The sequence below is a fragment of the Alligator sinensis genome, unplaced genomic scaffold (genome assembly GCF_000455745.1).
Source record: "Alligator sinensis unplaced genomic scaffold, ASM45574v1 scaffold88_1, whole genome shotgun sequence".
Classification (NCBI taxonomy): Eukaryota; Metazoa; Chordata; order Crocodylia; family Alligatoridae; genus Alligator; species Alligator sinensis.
The window spans coordinates 446832-470574 of record NW_005842347.1 but is presented as its reverse complement, the minus strand read 5'-3'; the positions used below and the strand labels follow the sequence as shown (position 1 = coordinate 470574).

Here is a 23743-nt window from a genome sequence, read left to right as displayed (position 1 = left end):
ACCTGCAAAATACTCATATTTCATAGGCTTTTTCACATTAATATTCACCAACAGTATCACAAAAGTTCTTTTTCTTTTACATAACTGTAAGCAACAGTAATTCTAGAAACACTAGAGAAAAAAAAGCATAGCAATGTCCACAGTTACAAGAAAAAGTGCACATTACTCAGTCACAATCACAGTCATTACTTGGAAAACTATATGTAACAAGTAGATATAAAATATCACCGATGCCTTAAACTCATTGTCAAAAACTGAATTACATGAAATAAGGCAAATTTAGGAATGCACAAGGAACTTGTTATTCAACAAAAGCTAAACAACAGAACAGACAGTACAGTAAGCAAGAACTAAAGTACTTTTCTCTATATACTTAAAAATAAGCTTGCCTTAGTGCACAAAGAAAACACCATTAATGTGTAATCAACATTATAAAACAAGAAATAGAGGGGGGATGGGGGAGTGGAGAAGGGGGAAAGAGTTTAATTAAAGTTGCAGCTGCATCCATTTACAGTTTTTACCGTAGTTAGGCGTGGGAATTATACAAATCATAACAGAATTGTTAATGGCCTTTTTCTGTATGTATTTTCTTTAAATAAGGAAAAAAATAAATACACACAGGAGTGCAAATTTTCAGATTGTCACTTGCAACCTCTTCACATTCAATCATCTGCATCCAATCACTACTAGAGGGACTTATACAAGACAGCAGCAGCAATTGTGGAGTTAAATGAGCTAGCTGTAAGAAATCATTTTTTTTTCAGTGATATGTCTTTAAAAAAAACCCTTAACCCTTTATTAATTTCCTAATAAAGCTGCAATATATTACAGGATGGAGTTGAGAATGGTATGAATGCATGAAATGCATGCTTCTTTTGGAAGGCATTCCAAAGATGAGAATTTACAGTACACAGGGGAAGGGTTATCCAGCATTGAGTTACTTCTTGTAGAAAGAATATGAAGGTGGAGACAAGGGCACAGTCAGGGGTTCCAGAGAGGAAAAGGGGGACTTACAATAGCTCCTCAAAACATTTGTAGGACCAGTGAAAAAGTTTACCAAAGTAAAAATGAAAAATTCTGAATGAAAACAAAAGTTTTTGTTTTGTTTTTTATAAAAATTACATTTTTTTTAAAATACAAGATCCTTTTAATTGCGATTCTGTCCTATAGTAACAGGACATTTGGCAATGTTTTGCCATATACTGCAGCTTTAAGTCCAATGAGTCAGTAGCACATTCCACTAATATTGCACGTGGATCTTGAACCAATATTTGCCATCACAGCATCTTCTGTTTCCTCCACTTGTTAGAATGAGTTAACAATCTATAGCCACTTTTTCAATATTTATGCTGACACACTAAAACAAAAAGCAGTATGCTGGACACATTAAAGTACCTCATAAATATCAGAGGTCGAAGTTCACTTGAAGAACCTTAACACATCACTTTATGGATCAAGAACAGTGTGGCATTATGGTAATTAACTCTCCTAAAAGACTGTGCAGTAAGTGAAGTGTCTGCTCTGGGAAATCAAAATGTCATTAGTGGAAACTCCAAGCTAAGACCAGACCAGTGTGAATGTCACATGACTCAGTTCTGCTGCAAAATAAGGTTTTCCAGTTCATCTGCAGAACGCAATAAAAATGCTGCTGATTCTCGATACCCTGCCACAAGTTGCCGCACTGCATTTATTTCAGTTGGACTCAGCTGGGGTCTCGAGCTTGTACTACTGGAGGATCCAGAGCTGGTTGCCAACTGCCTCTTCATACTGAGATCTGTTGGACCTGGTAATACAAAATGAAATAAAGTGGAAGCATAAGGTTCTGCTGCCAGATAATTTTTACTAAGAAATATTTGTAAATGGAGTTCAAGAGCTTCAGCTATAGCTCACAGCTGAAGATTAGTAAATGGTGAGAAGCACTGTAGATCGGCACCTATTTTTCACTTTTTGATTTCCCAGGTAGGAAATGAAACCATTTTTATATGAAACAAGCTTCATTCTCTCTTTCTGCTCTGCTTGTGTAATCCAGGGAGGTTTGCAGACTAGCGCTATTGGAAAGTCTGCTTCATGTGCTCCTCCGGCAGCGTAAATCACCAAGAACCACCTCTCCCGTAGGAGACTTGGAGCTACATATAGAGTTGTGAAGAAGAACCAATCACCCGCAGCCTGTACCATTAAGACAACTTTTACTTCCAGCTTTGGAATCGACAGCATGAACATATAAAGCATACAGAGGGCCTATCCCTCCTATTTAAGGAAGTTTATAGTGGTGTAACTACATGGACTTTAATAGAGCTTCTCTTGAATGCATAGGGTAGATATTAAGAGAATTAGGCCTGTGAATCTACCTCACTGTCACTATGTTACTGTAGCAAGCTCATTTTTCAGAGCTTGGGTTGAGTACCAGGCTTGAGATCCTGCTGTTTTGATTGGTGGAGCCCATCCACCAATCAGGAGGCAGCAGGAGAAATAAAGCCACACCCCTTTGCTGGAGGGGGTGGAGAACAGCTCCCCCCAGACCTGATTGAAGACTGTAAACTGTCAGGTCCAGAAGACTTCAGGGGTGGAGCCCTGGAGCGTATAAAAGGAGCTGCATGCCCAGCACGAGGGGCAGATGCAGCGAGGGACTTGAGAAGAGCAGAGCCAAGAAAAGCTGGGGAGCTCTCCCCCAGTGGGCAATAGGCCCACAGCTCCTGAAGCTGCCACTGGAGGAGCAGCCTTGGGAGCAGTGCGAGACCGCTCGGGCTATTGACGGCACACAGGGATGGTTTGCGGAGTCCCAGCCCTAGGAGCGGTGTGAGACTGCTCGAGCCCCTCATGGTGTGCGGTTCGGTGCACGGAGCTAAGGCTTTGAGAGCTGCAAGTGGTGGCTTGAGCCTACAACCCCAGCAGGGCCAGTGGGCCACACAGTGCATGGGGCAGCACACAGGGCAAAGACCTTGGGGCTGCAGTGAGGCGGCTCAGGCCTCATTTCCCAGCAAGCGGCCAGGTCCCAAAGTGCAGTGGGGCGCCGGCCCCTTGGGAGCCAGGGAGCAGTGGAGGCTGCTTGGGCTAGCCACCTGGTGTGAGGACAGCCAGCCGGAGCCTGAAGGGCCCGGCCTGTGCTAAGAGATTCTGCAGTGCCGAGCCAGGGCACAGGGAAATGGTAGTGCTGCAGCGTGAGGCCCAGCACCCAGGAGCCAGCAGCAGTGGTGCAGTAGCTGAGAGGAGCTGAGCCCTTGGTGTCCATAGCAGGGCACAGGGTGGGGAGGAGCCCAGCGGTGCAGGAGAGGCCTGGAGAGGTGCTTCAGCATAGGAGACGCCATTGAGCTGCGCCCTGACCACTGTCACCTGAGGGAGCACAAGTCATTGGGCCCTTGGGTCCCACAGGGATAGATATTTGGGTCAGGCAAACCCAGAGAAGGGGCTGGGTGAGCAGCCCCCCCACCTAGTCAAGACCCTAAGGGGAGAGGTCCCTGGTGCTTCCTGGACGCCCCCAAGGGACCCCATTGGAAGGAGGACTATCTCTTGCCATGGGTCAGGGACTATATTAAGGAATAGGTTTTATTAAGATTGTTCATGTTTGCACCTTATATTTTGTAATTGAAATGTTGTATTGTGATGTTGTAAATAGTGTTATTTAGGGTTTGACCTTGGTTATTGGTTAATGTTCACTGTGTAAATATATGTTTATAATATTTAGTTTTATATTTATGTATATTATAACTCAATAAATTGTATATAGTTAAGAACTTTGGGCTTGGGCTAAATCTATAGACGAAAGAGGGATCTGCTTGAAATTCTGACATCTCTCTCACAGCACCCCCCTCCTGCCTACTCATCTCATTCAATTGAGAATAGGGCACACCCTTGGGTGTACCTGGGTTACATTACAGTGCAAGGACTACATCATGATGAAGCTCAAAAGGAGAATACTAAGAAAGAAGCACAGTCCACTGAAGAACAGTGCACAAATCAGAGTCAGCTCAACTGAATGGCTGTAAGAAGCCATTAAAGACTTCTATATTTATTGAGCCAGTGCTGAAAAAGTGACTGTTGACATATTGAGGGCACTGTGCTCCAGATAAACCTACTTTAATTTTTATGTTCTTTCCTTGACTCTCATTTATGTCATAGCCAAAAACACACAATATATATGGCAGAACAAATCTTTTTCCAAGAGAAGAATGAAGGACTTTTCTCCTCAGTAATCCAGATTTTAAAATAGCCAAATAGGATATTCAATTTATTTCACTCCAAAGTACAAAACTGCTGTGATGTTCTCCTTAGCTTTTACTTATTCTAATTCAACCCATGCACTAAAGCATCCCTCTGAACAGGAGGCCAGATGCCCACCTGGTGTAAATCAGTCTAGCTTCTTTCCAGTCAATGGAGCCACACATTGATTTACATGAGCTGAGGTTCTGACTCAGGATCTGTAAATGGGCTGATTAACTCCCACAGGGAGTGTTGTTCAACTCTGCTGAACACATTTTTCTATACTTCTTCAGGAAATTGGAAGGAAAAGTCTATGCAGATGCAAGTCATACACTAATTAAAATAAATTGCATTCTGCATATACAAGGAATCATCAAGACTCAATCAGAATTTGCCTTCCTCTGATAAACCAATATGTATGGTAAACGGAATGCTAGCATACAAAAGATGTGAAAGCTCACACCCTGACAGTGTGCTACTCTTCTGGAATCTTTTTGATTAATTAGGACTCATCCAGTATAGACACAGCCCTTGGTCAAAGAAGAAGAGGTGTTGTTTAAAACAGTGGGATGTGCTGCAAGTTTAGAATCTGTCATGCAGCGAGCAGATTTTGGGAGGGCTGATGGTCCAGGTACATCCTGAAAAGTGTTGCATGCAATCTGGAAGGGCCTTAAAGGCACAAACATGACATCCTCCTCTCTGCTCTTTTTCCTTTATTTTAAATGTTGTAAATGAGTAAATCATGTCTTCATTGATGTTTTAATTATCTCTTCTTAAAGGCAAGGTTGAGCCCTTGTCTCATTCACTGTATCAATGGGGTCACTGAGGCACATGGAGTCAGATCCAAATTATTCTTGCAGCTAGTGTCACTTAGACATCACAGTGCCCACAGTTAAGGCACTTGGCTCCAGGAGGGTGACCCAAATTGACAGGTTTAGGCACTCAGAATCCCTCTGCAGGCATGGAAGAGTGAGCTGCCTCCAAAGGGTGACCTGGAGCATATAGGTGCCAGGCAGGGAGGAGAACATCAGGATAGCAAGCAAGAGAGACCCTGCCTATGTTGTCAGCAGTCCCTCAAAGTCGAGGCTGATGTCCGTCAGACTTGATGGGTCCTCAGGTGACTGAGAAGCCTGATTCTGGATACACACATTCTTCTGCAATGGGGGCATGTTGTTGAGCAGGGGAGTGGAATTTGCAGCCCCAGGTTGGTCTCTTTCTCCTGCTGGGTGTGGTTTCCCAGCCAGGAGAGATAGGACAGCCTATTTTTGGGGCACCTTTTCTAGCCCCCTCCCCATCAGGGTGAGCAGAGGGTATCCTAAAAAGGGCTGCTCAGCCACAGATGCAGCTGCTGAAGAGCACCCCTGTCCCAACACAGGTGCCCGATGACCATCGCGCATCTGTCACCTGTGTGCAGATTCTTGGCTGGGGGCCTCCAGGTATCACAGCCCTGCCCCCATTGCCAATCCTCCATCGCCACAGGGCTTTTTTTGACCTAATGGAAGCCTGCCTGTGGCATGTTTAGCGTGGGGACTCTGGTGCGCAGTCAGGTCAATGCAGTCCTGGTGGTTGGTGGCTGGGTTCAGTGGCATGGCAAACCACGATGACTGGGGCCACTTTTCCATTGCAGCTTTCTTCTGACTTCATAGCTGTTGGGACCACAGCCTTCCTCCGCCTGCTCTGCCATTGAGGACTTCTTGGATCAGTCTTTGTCTGGAACCTCCCCCTCAACCTTACTGCCACGGGTGGCCCTACCAGGCGCATGAGCTCAGATAGCATCATTCTCAGGGTCACTGGAACACGCAAGCCTCTCCACAGCAAGGTGATGATCCTCAGAGAGGCCTGGCCCTGTAACCTTTTAAAGAAGGGCATTCCTTGAGAGGAGGGGGAAACTACTTGGCTTCAGCTCCCCGTTCCTAAAAGTGTTTATGCATTTTATGTTAGATGGTTATTGGTTAGGGAAAAAAGAAAGAAAGATCAGGATCTCCTCCTTACCACAGTGAATGATACAGGTTCAAGTCCCTAGGAAAAGGAAGGACTTGAACCTTCTCACATGTGAATGTTCTAACTACTGAGCACAAGTGAAAGAAGCTGCAACCAGCACCACCACCACCAGTTCTTCCTGTGGGTTGTTTTATGTAAGTGTAAACATGCCTGCCAGACTGAGCCCTGCATGCAACAGAGGGAGAAGCCCCATCTGTGAATTCCTATCAGGTTCAGACATGAGAGAGGTGCTTAGCTATTTGGCAGTGTCAAAATGTAAGCAGTTCTGAACACACCCAGCAGCAGACATTTAGGCATGTACGGGGCTGCACTGGCAAAGGCACATCTGCCTAGGGACTTCAGGCTTTTAGGAGATAAATTTTGGACTTAGATGCTTAAAATGGCAGTTCTTTTCTGGGTCCATCCCCATAATGATTTAATATCACTGAAACCTGCAACCAGGAGAGGGACTGCACTGTGCAGAGGACTGTGCAAGCACATGCATGATCCCTACCCTAAAAAGTTTGTACTGAGATAACTCACTGAGGAAGGATAAGAGGAAAGAGATGGCATCAAGTATGCATTTGTAGGTATTGCATTTTGGGGGACTGTAGCTCAGTGAAGTGCCAGCTGGCTCTATCAGCTGTCAACTTAGCCGCTAGTTATGGAACTTGTTTCTTATATCTATTCAGTCAAAAAGCTGAATGGGAGAGTTGTGGCCTAATAAATCAAACCAGGGAGGATGTCTCATGTGAGGAGCAGCATGGAGGGAGACACAGTGCCATTTGTGTGAGACAGTGACAGGAACAAACAAGACTGGCAGCACCGGCAATGAGCTGGAATAGCTCCTGTGATAGGAGCTGGGAATGGATTTCACGAGGGGCAGATTTCCAAACATGTTTTGGTGGTGGAGTTTCTTCTGTTTGGGCTAAAAAACCCTGCCCATTATTGGTACTCCTCCACCCCAATGGTGTGGTTTGATACACAGCAGCCTTCTTGTGTGTTTCTAAATGTTAGGCATGCCTATTTTATGAACGTAACGACTCATATGTTGCTTCATTGGTCACACTTGTTTCTTCATGAAATAAAGAAGAAAGTATCATATTCCCTTCACTGCAGATTTTTTTTCTATCTAGTTAGTTCTGTTCTCTATTGAACACTTACTACAGCACAAATTCTTAAGCAGCTGAAAGTGCTAGTACAGATATTCCATCTTATATTATTTATGAAACCCTCTGGGTATCATTTCTCTGTCCACCAGAGAGACCAATTGACTAACATTTTAACTAACAAATACTCTGAATTTTGCGCGTCAGTTCCATTACATAAACCTCACTTCCTTTGTAAAGTTAAAATGGTTCTAGCTTTAACCAAAATCATTCAAAATATACAAACTGGAGGAGTCCGCTCTTCAAGGCTAGAGACAATAATTTATCAGACGAGACAATCAATTATCAGACACTAAATACAGTGTTGGATAAATGGCTTTGCTGTAAATTGCAAGATTTGAAGTGAACTAGTTATTGCCTCATACACTCCTTGCTAGCTGTGTAAATTATTTAATAGTCCAGAATGTGGGTAAGATGTGTGATATGGCAGTTTATTTCACCAATGGTGCTAAAACACTGATAGCTCATGAATGGCAAAGCCATATGTGAACTATTTCAGCAAAAATCCCTTCAGAATTGTTTACTACCAGTGGTAACAACCAATTTGATAGTTAATAGCCTGCTAGAAGCAAATAATGCTCTAATAAATGTATCAGTGACCCTCAAATTGGTCATTACTATTGTAGACATTAATTTATAACAGCAGTAGATCATTAAAAAAAAGACTGAAGTATGTTTAAGCATCTGTGTTAAGATGTAAAATTATTCCCCCATCTCCCCACCCCCCGACAATTAACCAACATTTTTTGTCAATCAAGATGCAAAAAGCAATGGCACTTAGTTATAACAAAAGACATGTTCCTCATGAATAGGGTGAATGCCCATACCTTGAAATCTATTGTGTGTAGCATTTTTACTGTGTAATTTTTATTGAAATACTTTTCCTCTTTGAGTGCCTCTACAAGTGGTTAACATATATTCAGATTGTTCTGTATTCTACTCCAATGAAATTAAATCAAAAACAAATATTAAAGTCTGTGATTTTGTTTCCAAATCAGCCACATTTTTATTGTATGTAAGATTTATTATTATAATTTTACATCTACTATACTTCTCTTTCCTCTTCCCTCTCCTCACAGGCAGATGCATGTGAAGCTACTGTTCTAAGTCCTGGGACATTTCAGATCAATAATACAAGGGATTAATGAAATGCACATGTTTTAGCTCTCCCCTTCTCTCCACCCATATACTTTTCTTCTTCACTGCTACTACTTTTTTACTCACTGGGAAGCAAAAAACCTCAGCTACTTTAACTGGTAGAAAACAGCTTTGTAGCCTGAGGACAGACATGGTAGAACAGAAAGATGCCTATAGCTATCTGGCATCACATATTTTCAAATGACACTCCCTTGGGGATAGAAGTGTTAACTGAGATCTGCCAGTATCTGTCCCTTCCCCTACAGAAAGTAATGTGGAAGATTCATGCACCCCCTCCTTTGATTACATGTCTGATTCGTGCACCCCCACCTGAAAGCGTCATGACCTCATGTCAGAAAGGCTAAGTACACACATTCAAAAAGCTGGAGTGGGTATGGATTCAATTTTTGCAGGTTAGTCTAATCTGCATAGATTGAACTGAATTGCAAGTGAACAGACATTCACTTTTGATTCCAGAAATGCAGCCACATGCCTGCAGTGGCTCAGGCTAGAAGCCAGGGGTGTTAGAGTGAGCCCTCCCTTCCCTTCAGCAGCAGATGCAAGGCTGGAAGGAAGCTGAGCTGGGGGAGGGGGGCATGGACAGGCCCTGGCATGCTGCTGAGTATGATTGGGGAGAGGTTTAAGCCCCCACCCTGTCCAGCAGAGACCCCATTCGGGGTGTGCTTGGAGGGGAAGGGGGAAGCATCCCTTTCCAGGTTTGTCCCAGAGGTGGGAGGGCATGGCCAGACACTGGCCAGGGCAGTGCCTCAGGTGAAGGGGGGTGGGTGGTAGGGGGAATTAAACTCCCCTGTCTCCATTCTCTCCCACTGGCACAGGGTCCCCAGCCAGGGTCTGCTCAGCTTTCTCCTCCACTGGTGCAGCAGGGGGGCATGGCCAGAGCTGGCCTGGGCAGCAGCCTGAGGTACTGCCTGGGCCAACTCTGGCCATGCCACCCACCGCACAAGGGGGAAAGCCAGGCAGACCCTGGCTGGGGTCCCTGTGCCAGTGGGAGAGAGGGGAGACAGGGGAGTTTAATCACCCTCCCTCCCCCTAAGCCTGCTGGCCCATGCCCAACACCCCCTCAACTCCATCAGGGAAGTCTGGCAGGGGCAGTTCCATCCTCACCAGGCAGACTGGGCTGTGCCAGCTGGGTTTCCCACCCCCACCCCCTTGTCAACCAACCTTCTCTGCTCTGGCTAGGGAGCAGAGGGGCAAGAGCCATCCCTGCTTTGCCTGAGCAGACAGCCCAGCCCAGCTCAGGGCTGCAAGGCATGCTGGGATGCTGATTTCACTTGTACCAGGAAGGGATCTTGCACAGAAATGCCATAAACTGGTTTGACCTAAATCAGTTAAGTCTGACACTACATTTAACCAGGTTTATCTTAAATCAGTTTTGGTCATTTTGAAACTGGTCAATGTGCTTTGAACTTATGTTATGTTACAGGTTTAAATCAGTTTCTGATCACTTAAACTGGTTTATGTGTAACTTCTGTCCCTGGTCAAACAGCTCAGGATTTATTTATTTAGCATATGTGGTTTCAGCATATTGTTTCAGCCATCTTAAGGTGATGTCATCACAGTGTGAAGAACCTGAAGGCCACCAGGTAGCATAGCAAATGGACACAAGTCAACAATGTGGGACATAGTTTGAACTTGCCCACAAGGAAGGGCATTTGTTGTCATTGTGGAGGCCCTACTGGTATAGGTTTGAGGCACAATGACCTTGTCCAATTCGAAAATGGTTGAGAAGTGCCCAATAATGGCATGGCCAGTTAAATCCTGGTTGACTGACTGTAGGGTCAGAGATGATGTGGTGATCAATTGGTGCCTGTGCTGACCATTCTTCGTGCCATCGATTAAGTAAGGAAAAGTCAAAGGATTTTGAAAGGGTGGACCACGTTGGATGTTTTGAGGGGAGCCAAGTTACTGGTGGGTGGAATATGTCCCAGTGCACTGACAGCTCCAGAGAAGTACTTCTATGAATCCCTCCTTCTTTTAGTATAGCTACACCTAACAATGCAAATATAGCTGCAGTGCTTGCAGATAATTCCTAATGGCTACTTCCAGCTCCAGTGAGCATGACTCTCAGCAACCATGGGCATGTAGGTTAATCCATCTGAATGGACTGCTTTGTTGTGTGGACAAAGGTGAAAAAATAAGGTACCTTCCCATATATACCATCAGAGGTATTTCATCCAGATTCCAAATATGGAGATTTAGGTATGTCGGCAAGAATCACCATAACTAAAACCTTATAAACCAACTGGTATCCAAACAGTTTATGAAGGAACGGGCATATCTGACAACTGTTCCTTTTATTGTTTGTGAAGGGAAGGAAAGCTTGGATGATATTACTAAATCATATAGGAAGTGGAGTGTCTTAGTTTTGGTCAAGTCAGTTGACTTCTCTGAGTCTCAGTTTCTCCTTTGCAAAAGGAGGCCAGTAATACTTGCCCCAAGCTCTTGATCCATTGTTGCAACCCAGCACATTTTCTCTCTCCCTCATCAGCATGAGAATCAAGCCCCTTACTCCTTCCCCTCTAACCCAGGCTGCATGCCCATGGGGTATCAATGTGAGCATAGTAAGAGAGGTTTCCTTGCTCACAGTTTCTGTACCTGGCAGGGTGGCAGGCCTAACCATCCAGAAGAAACTGCAGTGAATGTCCTGGTCAGCTCCTACAGCCCTGGGTAAAACATGACCCAGTAGTATGACCAAGGCGGAAGGGGCAACTGGGACAGCCCTGGGAGCTACCTTTGGGGGCGTGTGTGGGGGATGTAGGGGAGGGGGCAAAAAATCAGACCCTACCTGCTGCAATTGGTAGGGTAGCAGCCAGCACTGCCCCATGCATCATGGCTGCCCAGCTATACCTCTGATTTGCCCAGTCACATTGGAGGAATGACACATGTGGGAGTTGTTAGGAGTCAGAGTGTGCCCAGTGCAGACAGAATTTGTAGAGAGTTTAGCTGCCAAATCCAAGGAGATGTATAGGCTGATCAAATGTTAAAGTATTTTCATGCAGACAGCAAAAGGCACACCCCTGATACCAGGGCAACACCTGCCACCCCTCTCAGATGCACCGTATTTCAAACTAGCGTGTAATATCGTGGAGGAGCTGGAACTTCTCAATGAAACATGGGAAAAAACAAATATTCTTCCTCTACCCTTTTCCTTAGAATGGATTAACCTTTTTATGAAACATCTTGAGAAAAATTTATCCCGAGGCAGATGCCTGGAGGAAAATTTCAGGTCAAACAGTTAAAGCTCAGTAAGGTTATAAGCCAGTGAAATTATGGCTGTATAATGGAGAGAGTGGGTAAGGAAAAAGACACGCTCGTTTTTTCTCACCCACTTGAAGTTACTATAACTGCTGTATAATAAAACTGTCAACATTTGATTTCTCTTGCTAGCTCTATTAACAGCTCCAAGCTTTTCATTGTGTAACCACAATCTCCATTCCACTATAGCAAGGCAAACAGGAGAATTTAGGAATCACTTAGCAGCACTCTTTGCCTTCCCCTACCCAATCACACTATCTCCCACAGAAACGAACACAACAAATACAATTGTGTCTATGGTCTATAACTCCTACAAAAAAAATCCTTCTGTTCAAAATAAGCGAGGAACCTCAGGGATGAAAACACTTTGTTAAAGCAGAGTTAGAGTTGCTACTTGTTCACGCCCAGGATGTCAACCTCAGCAAAACTCAAGTTTCTGAAAACCAGGATGCAGCCAGTTAAGGTAGAGGATAAGCACTTTGCCTTTTTTGCATGATGCTCCAATATGACCATAATATATATATTTTCACACTGTCTTTGAACAGGAATGAGTAAGAGCTGCTTACACCCCTGATTGCAGTCAAATATTAACTCACTTATTAAAAAGAACACCACATCTGCTAAATTTTCAAACCTCATCACTTGTATGCACATGATGACACCAAATACAACACTTTCATTTAGTCATCATTAAACCCATTGGCCACACCCATGTCCCATCTAACCGCTAACAGATTCCAGGGCAAACCTCCCTACTCTGTGTCCTGCTACTAATACAATCAATCCAAAGCAGCTCTGAAAAGACTCATCATCACCCAAAAGATTCATGTAACTTTTTCCTTTGATTGCATGTTTGTGGTCATGCTGAGGGGGTCATGTTCATCCCCCCCACCAGAAAGTATCAAGGCCTCATATCACAAATAGCTCTGGAGACATAGGAGACTGGTAGGGGGTAGGGGGTGCACATGCCCCACCTAATGGGGCCGGTGCCCTCAAGACGGCTGACACTGATACTGTCAGTAGGGCTGCTGCCCTGCCTGACAGGGGGCAGCTTCTGTGGGTGTCCTCCCGAGATTCAGGAGGCACTAGTCACTCATGTCTGAAGAAGTAGTACTATGAATCCCTCCATCTTTCAGTACAGTGATGTTTAACACAGCAAATGCAGCTGATGTGCTTACACGCAATTCCTAGGCTGACTCGCAGTAGCATAGGTATGCATGTCAATTCTTCACACCCTTGTTTTTCAAATATTGGGAACTCAGAAGGCAGAGGCAATCAGATGGGGAGAAACACCTCCGCAACAGTCTCAACAAAGGACTTGGCATGGACTTAATTAGTCTTGTCCCACAGTCATTGGACTGGCTATTAGGCTTGCAAAGTAGACTTAAAAGGAAGAGGAAGCTCAGCATTTGAGGACAAGAGAACCAACAGGCTGCAGTGGGGGTCTCCACTAGAGCCAAGAAGTGTCTAGGGACTACAGTCTGGCCAAGTCTTTGGTATGAAGGAACCATATGGGCCAGGACTGCTGTTCTGGCGGCAAGCTAGGAACAGGTAACTGGTCCTGGGGACAGTCAGTCATGGCAGGTGGATGAAAGCTGATTGCAGGTGGGCTGAAGATTTGTCTGTCCATTGGAACTTGGCTGAAGGACTCTGTTATCTCACAAGCTGGCTGGCTGCTCTGTGGCAAATGGGCTACAGGTCATATCCATGGAGGATATGAGCTCAGCATCAGCTGGAGAAATTGAGACAGAGTAGCTGCACTGCCAATCCATCCAACAAAGAGGTATGCAGTGGTGGGCAGGCTGCCACAAGTAGACACTTCTGATGTTTTGAAACCTCAGTTTTTTGAAGGAGGGATACAGGGCAGCAACTGAGATTTCTGCATACGTAAAGTACCAAATGGAGTGCAGGGGCCCTCCAGCTGACGAGGCAGCAGGAGAAGACCTAAATCTGCTCCAGCAAGGACTGCAAAAGCAGCAGGAAGATCAGTGCTGGTAAGAAGAGTGACCTCTGTACTCTGTCAAGAAAAAGGAGCCAGGGGTCAATTGGGAACCTCTGGGAAAGGAAGGCTCTGAAAAGGCAGTTCCAAGCTTGGCAAAGCTAAGGCCAAATGGCAGTCTTCAAATTCTGTACTTTTGAGCAACGGGTTGTGCGTCTTTGTGGGTGGCGTCATTTTCATCAACCCAAGTAGTTCTGCTTCTGTCAGGAGGGGCAAATTCAGTAGGCAGAGCCTTAAAAAAAGAAACAAGCTGGAGTCCCCAGATGACTTGTAGCTCCAGCCAGGATTCTTCCTTCGCTACACAGGACCAGCCTAACTGTTGGCCTGTTGTCCTTTTAAGATGACTGCCCAGGTTTCAACAGACAGCCAAAGTGCAGTAAGCTGTGGCTAAGTAAGCCCTCTGTGATTGGGATGCAACTTGCACTACCCATTGCAGGCTGATTCTCAGCTGCATTTTGGCTCCTTTACACTTTAAAGCCCCTTTACATGACCAGATTTGGTCTCCTGGAATTTTTCTATTCAGTTGCATAGTAAGGAAATCTCTCTGCCCCAAAAGGGTTCAACCTTCTAAAAGGTCAGATCCCCTTCAGCAGTTTACAAGAGCCAATGGCAATCTGCTTGAAAGGTTCCTGCCTCTCCACCACTCTCTGTAGCCCCTTGACAACCTGACTCACACTGAGGGTGCTGACAGAAGTGACAATGTTTGCCCAATCTGGCCCCTGAAAGTGCTCTACAGCTGTGATCTAACTCAAGTGGCTGCAGAGCACTTTACAAGGGCCCAATCCCCTGACAATCTGAACCCTCATTACATGAGGGTCCAGATGAAGGTACTTCCAAGTGAAGCGCCTTCACTAACTTGTGTCTGCATGTGCTGGGAGCACGGCTGCTCAGCCCAGCTCTGGGTGCTGTTTTCAGAATGGGAGCAGGGGAACGGAGCAGCGAAGGGGTAGGGGGTTGCTCAGCTGGAGCTGGAGGGTGGGGCAGGTGGATTGGAGCCCCCCACTCCCAAGGTGGGGACTCTAATCCACCCACCCCACCCTCCAGTACCTTCCTCCCCTGCCTTCTCCCCCTCCCATCCTGAGACAGCACTGGGGGCTAGAAGAGGGGCTGGGGCTGGGGGAAGAGGCTGCAGAAACATAACCTCTCTCTGGATTGGCTCCAAATTGGAGCTTGATCCTCCACCCTCCCAACCCAGCAGCTGATGTCTGTTGGGTCAGGAGGATCGATCTAACTCATGGGACCTGCATTTCTGTCTGTGCTCAGGGGCTGTCAGGGGCTGTGCCAGCCCAGCAACTGCATAGCAAGAGAGAGAAGTGAAGCATGTTATTGTGGACTTTGCAAAAAAAAAAAGGGAAAAAAGAGAAAAAAAATGGCCATTGTTTGCTGAGAAGGAGAGAAAAATCTGGCATGCTCTGTTCAATTCCTTTTCTGCTCTGCCCCACACTCCCTCTCTGAAAAATAAGGTGCCCCTTTTGACAGCTGCTGGAGCATCATTCTCCCCATCCTTGAGGCTCATGCTGAGCAGTTTCATGATGGCTCATCCCATTCACTTGTATAAGCAGCTAATTACCATTCTATAATTAGCCACAGATGGAAGCACCGGCTTAGGAGGCAAATGCTGCAACAGCAAGGTATAAAGGGGACAGGCAGCGGGACAGGGAGTAGCTGAGCTGGGGGATGCTAAGATTGAAAGATGGGTTCAGACTAGGGAAGAATTTCATCAGGGAAGGGGGCAAACAAATGCATGAGTCAAAACGTGTCAAAGAAATGTCAGTTTTGATGCAGATGTTATATTACTGGGAATATAACCGAAATAGGTATTCAAACCATAAGAATTATCCAGCTTTTGCACAAGGCTTATTTTGTAGCAGATATAGACAACAGACAGTATTTGTTTATACACACATCCTGGGTACGGTGTAGACTTATTTTACATTATCAGAACATTTGCAAACATGGCAAGAATGTTTGATGGTGCTTATTAAATTCTGAAGGAAACGATTCTCCGAACAACTCCTTCAGTGAAGACATCAACAAACAAAACTTCGGCTCTATAGAGGGAACTCACGATGCCTGCAAGCAGCCTCAAGTACACAATGAATAGGAGCCCTTCAAGCAGAGCAAAAACTTCCCACAACTGTTCCTTTGAGCTGGGGAGAGAGGGGAGGGTAAGTATCAACAGCGCCACTCAAAAGCAATCTGATCCACTCCTGCTAGTGCCTTTGACCAAGTCAGCAAATCTCATGGTCAGCTGTCTCAAACGTCTAAAGGAATCATTAGCTTCTTCCACTATCAGAAGGAGTAATGCAGCCAATAGAGCTTTTACCCAATATCCGAGCCAATAACTCAACTGATTGCTGTCACAGAAATCTGAAGAATAAAGAATCTGCAAAAGTTGCCCTGACAAAACCTTCTTAGTGTCCTTCCCTAAAGTTGGCAGATGGGATACAGGTCAATAGTTAGCCAGATTGTTGACAGTAGCATTAGGTTTCTGAACTCTGGTGCCCAGAGTTCTTGTGATAAGAGGATTTCAGAAATGGGTCTGGATTATGTGATTTATTTCACCAGCTGTACACATGCATATATCCTTAGGGGAGTAATATCCATTGAAAAAAGCCTAATTATTTTTAGTGGAAGGGGTGGGCACTCTTTTGCCAGGGTCTGTTTAAGTATGTGTCTACGCCAGATTTGAGAAATGGTTTGCTAGCCACCCAGGGGAACAGGGGAAATGGGAAAGCACCTTTCAGTACAAGATACACAATGGTGAAGGGTGGGGTGAGGAGGGAAGATTCAGTACACAGAAGGTGAGCATCCACTGGGACTGCACATGAGGTGGAACAGCAGCATCCCACAGTGAAACTACAGTCTCTAGTGGATTTACTAATGCTTGTTTTCTTGAATACGTTCAGCTGTGTAGTATTGGGAAAGTTTCAACCAGTGCTTGGTTTGCTGCAAAACACAACTTGATTGTTAATTGTGGTAAAGAGCCTGAAAATCACAGAGAGAGAGAGAAAAAGAAAATAATGGAAAGGAAGCTTATCGTCGCAACCAACAGCTAAAGTAACAGGGGTGTTGACAACTTCATCTAATTTTTTAACTTGCCTACTGAAGTCAAATAGAATACTTCTGCCAAGTGATGTAGTTCAATAAAAATGGAAATAATGGAAATGTGTTCTATTATAAACATCTTGAAGACAAGAGCAGAGTTAAAAACAGTAGCAATTTATCACAATCTAGTATTATGTAAGGTGTAACAGGACAGTACTGATGGCCTCGGGTGAGTAATAAGACATGGCTAACTGTTTATGAGCCCAATTCTATTCTTGTCCAAGTTAATGCGAAGGCATCCACTGCTTTCAGTGAGAAATGGATCAATCCCCTTGTGCCTACAATTTAAAAAGGCAATGGAAAAGGTGAGAGATATACTTAAGAATTCCAGTTTTCTACAGGGTGTCGTCTTACTCCCATGAAAATATTCTATCAGAGGTCATTTACAGCATATGTTTTTAAATATGTCTTCTGTGTATGCAGAAACAAATTACAACTGCAATTTACCAACTTTAAGCCTAAGAGTTTTGACAGCTTAAAATGCTCTTTTTTTAAAGCCTTTAAAAAATTCCGTGCAACTCTTTTACCAGTTTTAGAGACAGAGGATATTTCTAAGCACAGGATATGACTGCACGTCGTAGGAACATCACATTCTGCTAACTCTGTACAAGCAGTAGTCCCCATAGCATTGATAACACTGTGAAAATTCTCAAGAAAACCAATTAGCACACAAAATCAAGGAAAGGCCTTCATCATTAATTTCTTTAAAAAACACTGCTTTCCTTTTATACCTGAGGCACCACTCTCCTCATCCAGAGAGGGATCAACCAGGACAAAAGGCCATTAATCCCTGTCCTCTGAGACATTCTTTAAATCCTCCTCTTGTAGAACAGAAATGCAGGCAGAAATCCCCAGCCTTTCAGTGTGATCACTTTGGACTGACAGATAAAGAGTATAATTTTATTACCACAAAGGGTAAATCACTTCCTATGCTCTGTATTCATATGAAATCAATGCTTTTGCTACTCCAAACAAACAATTCATTGCTTGCTACTGTTGTTTACTATTGTAATGAGAAAGAAACCTTGGTGAAAGAAATGACACCACTACTCCCTTCCCCCCCTATCCTTTGTGGTGGCACAATTATCTGCGTTATTTTTAGACAATGGTAAATAGAAATGTTGATTACTAATTTAACACCTGTCATGCCAGATCCTCACTGGTGTAAATTACTGTAGGCAATGAACCCAAGTTGATTTATAACAGCTGAGAATTAGGTCTACGTTTTAGAAAGGAGGCTACTGTATTTTCACTCATTAACTACAAAAACACTAATGTGCGCCTTTTGTGCTTCACTTAAGAGACAATGTATTCATGGGGTAGGTCCTACTAAAGCTATAGCTATAAGCTGTTGATCTGACCTAATAGATTTTTGGGTGTTTTTTTTCTTTAAATTAAGCTTTTTTTTTAAAGTACTTGCAGAATTGGGCCTTAAGAATCAGCCAACTGAGTGATAGAAGTACAAACCTGCGAACATACACATCTATAAGAAAACTCACCACTGTTAGAAGCATCATTGAGATTTAGCAGCCCACTTCCTAACCCTCTGTAACTATGGTAACTGTAGGTCCCATTTCCATTGATGTACAACACCTCCTGTGTGCTGGAAACAGCCGATGTTGAGTAAGTGACCTGGGCTGGCTCTTGTTTATATTGTTTGTCAGCTGGAGCAGTCTCATCCTGAAAAAAACAATATTTCATTGTAAGGCACCAAATTATTTATTGCGTTACAACTTGAACCAGAGGGGCTTTTTAATGTTATTTAAAAACCTATGCATGGTTTCCACAATGGGATAATAAACACAGAACAAGAACATGCATGTTTCCAATTGACAGATTTCCACCTGAAAAGAAATAAGAATAGCTTGGGACCCAGATTCCCCACATGCACTATTATTATTTATTTCTTTGTATTGTGCTTGAACACCCAAATGTGTTCAGCACCATCCAAACACACAAGAAGATGTGGTCATTATCTTAAGGTACTTGAAATCTTCCTCAAAACTGGATTCCAAAAAAACCCCCCAAAACTGGAAGGAACTGGGAGCAAGTGACTGCTCTCTGGTATTAAAAAAATTACCCTCCTGATGCAAAGAATTGTTTTTTCCCGATATAACAACCACTATAAAATGCATTAATATATTCCATAGATGCATCAGCATCATGAATGCTTGGTAACAGCAGGGAAAAAAATGGAATTACTATATGTGTGGCATGTTGCAAGATACCATGTTGCAAAGGGCTGTTACTGCCCCTACACAAATGGGCCAGCAGAATGGGTAGCCTCAGCAAAAATAAACATATAGATATATGAATATATAATCTGCTTGTGGAACAAACCAATCTTTGCACAGTAGGACACTACCAAGTAAACAATTCCTCTTTCATTGAGGGCTAAGCTACTGTGATTTAGTATTCATTTACTGTGGGGTAGTGAGAGAACCTGCTGGAGGTACTCTCTTCTCCTGATGGTTAAAGCAAGATATGGACATGAGCAAATGAGCTGACCAGTTTAGCAAGCACACCTTGTATAGCAGGCACACCTTGTGCTCATTCCTTCATGGGTAGCCCCATGTGGTGGTTTTTTAAATCATTCCAACATTCACTGCCAGTAACTCATCTGGGCTCAGTAGTATGCAACAGCTTTTGTACCATACAATCCCCTCATACTACCTGTCTAATGGGGGCTGGAGTGGTGGAGGTGCTAAGGCACATGGTAGACAGAGATTACAAACTTGAGGCCATAGTAGAAGTACTCACGGTGCAACCTGTCAGACTCCAGTGAATCTGCAAATTCTGCTTAATACCCTGTCACAAGGACAGGAAAAGGAAGGAACCTGTCTACCTCTTAGGTACTTTTGCATGAGGATGGGCAGGATTTAGCCTGAGGACTCAAACTTTTGCATAGTATGATCACATTTAGCTAGAGAGATTGTCTTGTACTACCTGTCCACTTGTTTACTGTTACATGGACCACCTCTTACCATTTGTGACCACAGAACATTCCTAAAGCAATAAGAGCAATTACTTACATAGAAAAGTTACAGTGGAAATATCTGATGCTGGGAAAAAGGAGAACTAGCACCATGTTACCAGATAGCCCCTTCACAGACCATTGCGTGAGAACCTCTGATTTAGTTTTATTTGGCACTTGTTTTTTTAAAAGCTATTATGTACCTCTTTGTTTCTGTTTTCTTCTCAGTCTAATTATGGCTCCACCATTCTGGATGTGTAACACTTAACTCCTTGGGTAGTCTAGCTGATTTCCGTGAGCCTAGTAAAGATACCTGAACTAGCCCTCTGTGACTAAGATGACAGTATACATCTGTAGAGTACTTCATGCAAATTCAGCTGAGATTGCTGTACTTCAGTAGGGTTCAGGAATAATTTGAATGACTAACACACATGGTTTCTGATTTTATATACTAGTTGCATTGTAAGCTATTTAGAAGCAAAGACTATGGGTCAGATTCTATTCCACCTACTGAACTTCTAGGTGGACTTAAAGACTTAAGGGCAAATCTATTCCACCCTGTTCAAGCTGCCAAAAATCTATATTGCAGCTACTTTTGTAACATGCTTCTCTACCAATCTTACCCTTAAGACTGAGTCAAGAAAAAGCAATGAGGAGGACCTACCTATCTTTTGTATTAATGTTTTTTTCACGGCTCAAGCAGAGTGGAATAGAATCACACATAGGCCCCTAATAGGTAGAAAAAAATCTGACCCTACACGCGTTTACCACAGGGGTGGGCAAAATGCGGCCTTGTGGGCTGGATGCGGCCCGCCAGCCCATTCTATCCGGCCTGCGGGGCCCCTAAAAAATTTAGAAAATTAATATGTACCTGCCCCTGGCTGCCTGTCATGTGGCCCTCGATGGCTTGCCAAAATTCAGTAAGCGGCCCTCTACCCGAAATAATTGCCCATCCCTGGTCTACCATGAACCATGATGGAATCCTGGTCCCTGAGTTTCTTTAGGCACTAATTAGATACAAATCAGTAATAATTAGGATAATTTCCTGATACAGATTCAGTGAAATATATTTCAATGTCTGAAAAAATAATAGATCCATGGAAAGACATGCCTGTCAAGTACACAAGCCAGATCTAATGTGCAAGCATTTTCAGAGTGGTTAAGGGGGATGAACTGGCATCTGGTAGTGAAAACTTCCCCCCATGTAATAATTTGTTCAATTTATTCCACTTCTGCATGGTTCTATTATGGTTACTAAAATGGTGAATTATAGTGAATTTGATTAAATGTCCTGGAGCTTCTTCCCACTGTTTTTTTTTTATTAAAGCAAAGGATTATTTATCAGCACAATGCATTCCTGGGTTCCTCAAATACTTTGAACAATAGCCCAATTAGCCTATTTCTGTTTGCAACTAAGAAGAACCTAACATAACTTTTCCTTTGAACACATAAAACTTGCATGTTCCATTTTAGGGGTTACAAAACTTTCTGAGACAATACATTTACACTTGTTGATGTTATAAATGAGGTTAAAGATTTAGACACAACTAAGATCATTCAAGAGAAACAATTTGCATTTTTTTAGAGAAAATGTTCCATGTGTGTTACAGCAGAACATAGAGCAGCCAGAAAATTCATTCCATTAACAACCAGATACTGGCCTTGTGGGTACTAATTTGAACTGAGGCATAGTTTTTCATTAAGATACTCAGCTGTACCAAATTGCACTATATTTTGTTTTATACACATACAAAGTTCCAAACAAGAGGTAAAAAACAGTAACGGATTTTTCAGAGATTAAATTTTAATGTAATTCACTTTTTAATCAGCATAGATCATAGCTGTCTCTAACAAAACGGAATGCATGTTTTCTATGAAAAAATATTTAGTAAGTTAGAGAACAAGGAAATATTTCTTGCCAAACTTAAAACATCAACCGTTCCATCAATTCACAAAACTGACACTTTCTTTTCTGATTTGATAGGAAATCTCTTTCTTTTAAAACTGGATGATGTTTCCAGACTCAGATGCACCAGGGCCTGATTCATTTCCTATTACATCCAATGAAAGGATCTCATTAGACCCAGTGAGGACTTATATTGCTTTAAATAGCATCATCCTCCTTCCTCCTTGTAATTGTACATTGGATAAATGACCCTGTTTCACTTTTGACATATGTATTTTTGCCATATTCATCGCTGTATATCTAATTCATACCTGACAGATATTTTTCTATTCCTTCCTCTTTACAGATTCACAGAAGTTTAGGGCTGGAAGGGACCTCATGAGATCATCGAGTCCAGCCCCCCTGCTCTAGGCAGGAAAGACTGCTGGGGTCAAATTAGTTTAGTTATTTTTGATTTTTAAAAAGTGTGAAAATAAAACATACTTACTACAGGTCCAGAACTCTGAGACTGTTGCCATTCCATTCAGGCACAAACAATATTTCTGGCACACTTTCATTCAATTTTTCTGCCATACACCTATACCAAATTAAGTCTAAAACCCAAAATATAGAACTGTTTCAGTTATTCGCTCTGGAATATTCAGGGCCTATGAACACCTTGAAAAAGACATAGAACTCAATAGCTGGGTAAGAAAATAGGACCCTATTTTCCAAGAATTTGCATTTACTTATCCCTAAATACATGTGGGCTAACCTCCATTTCAATTATATTGGTAACATAACAGAAAGGGGTGGGAGCCAGTGCATCACTTTGTATTCCCACGTGTAAAGATTAAAACCCTAATCTGCCTGCATCTGAACCAGCTCTTAGATGCTTTTGAAACCAGAGAGGTTGCAACTTCCACGTGTATTTTTAAAGACAAAATGATGGGGCCACACAATTTTCATACAAGACAGGAAGGTCAGATGCCCTTTGATTTAACCAAATAAAATGAAATAATGCTGGAACAGATAACAGCTAACAACAATTGATAAGAAACTGGCACTGTTCCTGTAAGCAGGTCACTCCCTCAGCTCCCTTCTCAAGGACAGTCAGCTCTGAGTTTTCAGTTTTTCAGCCAGTTGATTTTGTCATGGGGAAAACTTGTCTCCGCAGACAGTACCATGGCAAGGAAGTTTGTCAACCAGGGTAAAGCCCGCAGCAGCAGCCCACCCTCACCCCGTGCACAGATCCGGGGGGCACGCGCCCTCCATGTTTGCCTAGGAGTGCGTGCAACAGTGAGAGCTGCCCTGCCGCCATCCCCGCACCTTCCCAAACAAGCCTCGTGGCTCTGTCCCATGCCCTGCCCCAGCTGGGCAGCGCCTGTTGGTGCCCCTTCACTTTGGTGCCCAGGGCAGTCAACCCGCTCACCCTCCCTTGCTACAGCACTGCCCATAGAAACAAAACAAACAACTAAGTGTGCAAACACAGACAGACAGAACAGACTAAAACCTGCTATCTTTCTTCAGACCCTGAGCGGGCAACCCAGGATCTGTATTTCTTCCCCGCACCACAGCCTTCCCTCTCTCTCCTTTCAACTCTGCTCCTGCAGCTTTTAACCCTCTACTCTCACTTTTGTGACTCTACTCTTCTTCACTCATCATCAGTTGCAGCTGACCCCCAGCTTTCCAGCCAAGCAGTCTATGAACTGCTGCCTACCTGCCGCTGGGGTCTCAGCCCCTGAAGGCTGTACCTCCTTACAATTCCATTTCTGCTTGCTTTAATGATGCAAACTGGCCTTTTTATGTTGTTGAAACTGGCACGACTTTGTCTCATTTTGAATTTAGATTCATTGCACATATTGTAACATGAAATACAAAATAAGTTTAGCCTTTTAGAGCAATAAGGTGTGTATAGCTTACAAATGCAGAACACTGCATGCACTTTAGATTTTTTCTTTTTAGTTAGGTTGCCAAGTGCTGACTAGTTGTGATGTATACAGATGACACAATGAAAG

The 23743-nt window shown here is 43.6% G+C and overlaps 1 protein-coding gene across 2 annotated transcripts in view; it reads right to left on the bottom strand.

The window, feature by feature from the left end:
• Positions 1 to 454: 454 nt before the first annotated feature.
• Positions 455 to 23743, bottom strand: part of NOL4 (nucleolar protein 4) — a 285684-nt gene continuing 262395 nt past the window's right edge. For both annotated transcript variants that reach the window (XM_006028947.1, XM_025210409.1), the window contains 2 exons: positions 18366 to 18546; positions 455 to 1783 (listed from right to left, as the gene is read on the bottom strand). In XM_006028947.1, the coding sequence (XP_006029009.1) occupies positions 1590 to 1783; positions 18366 to 18546 (375 nt within the window). In that variant the 3' untranslated portion in view covers positions 455 to 1589. The remainder of the gene's footprint in view (positions 1784 to 18365; positions 18547 to 23743) is intronic.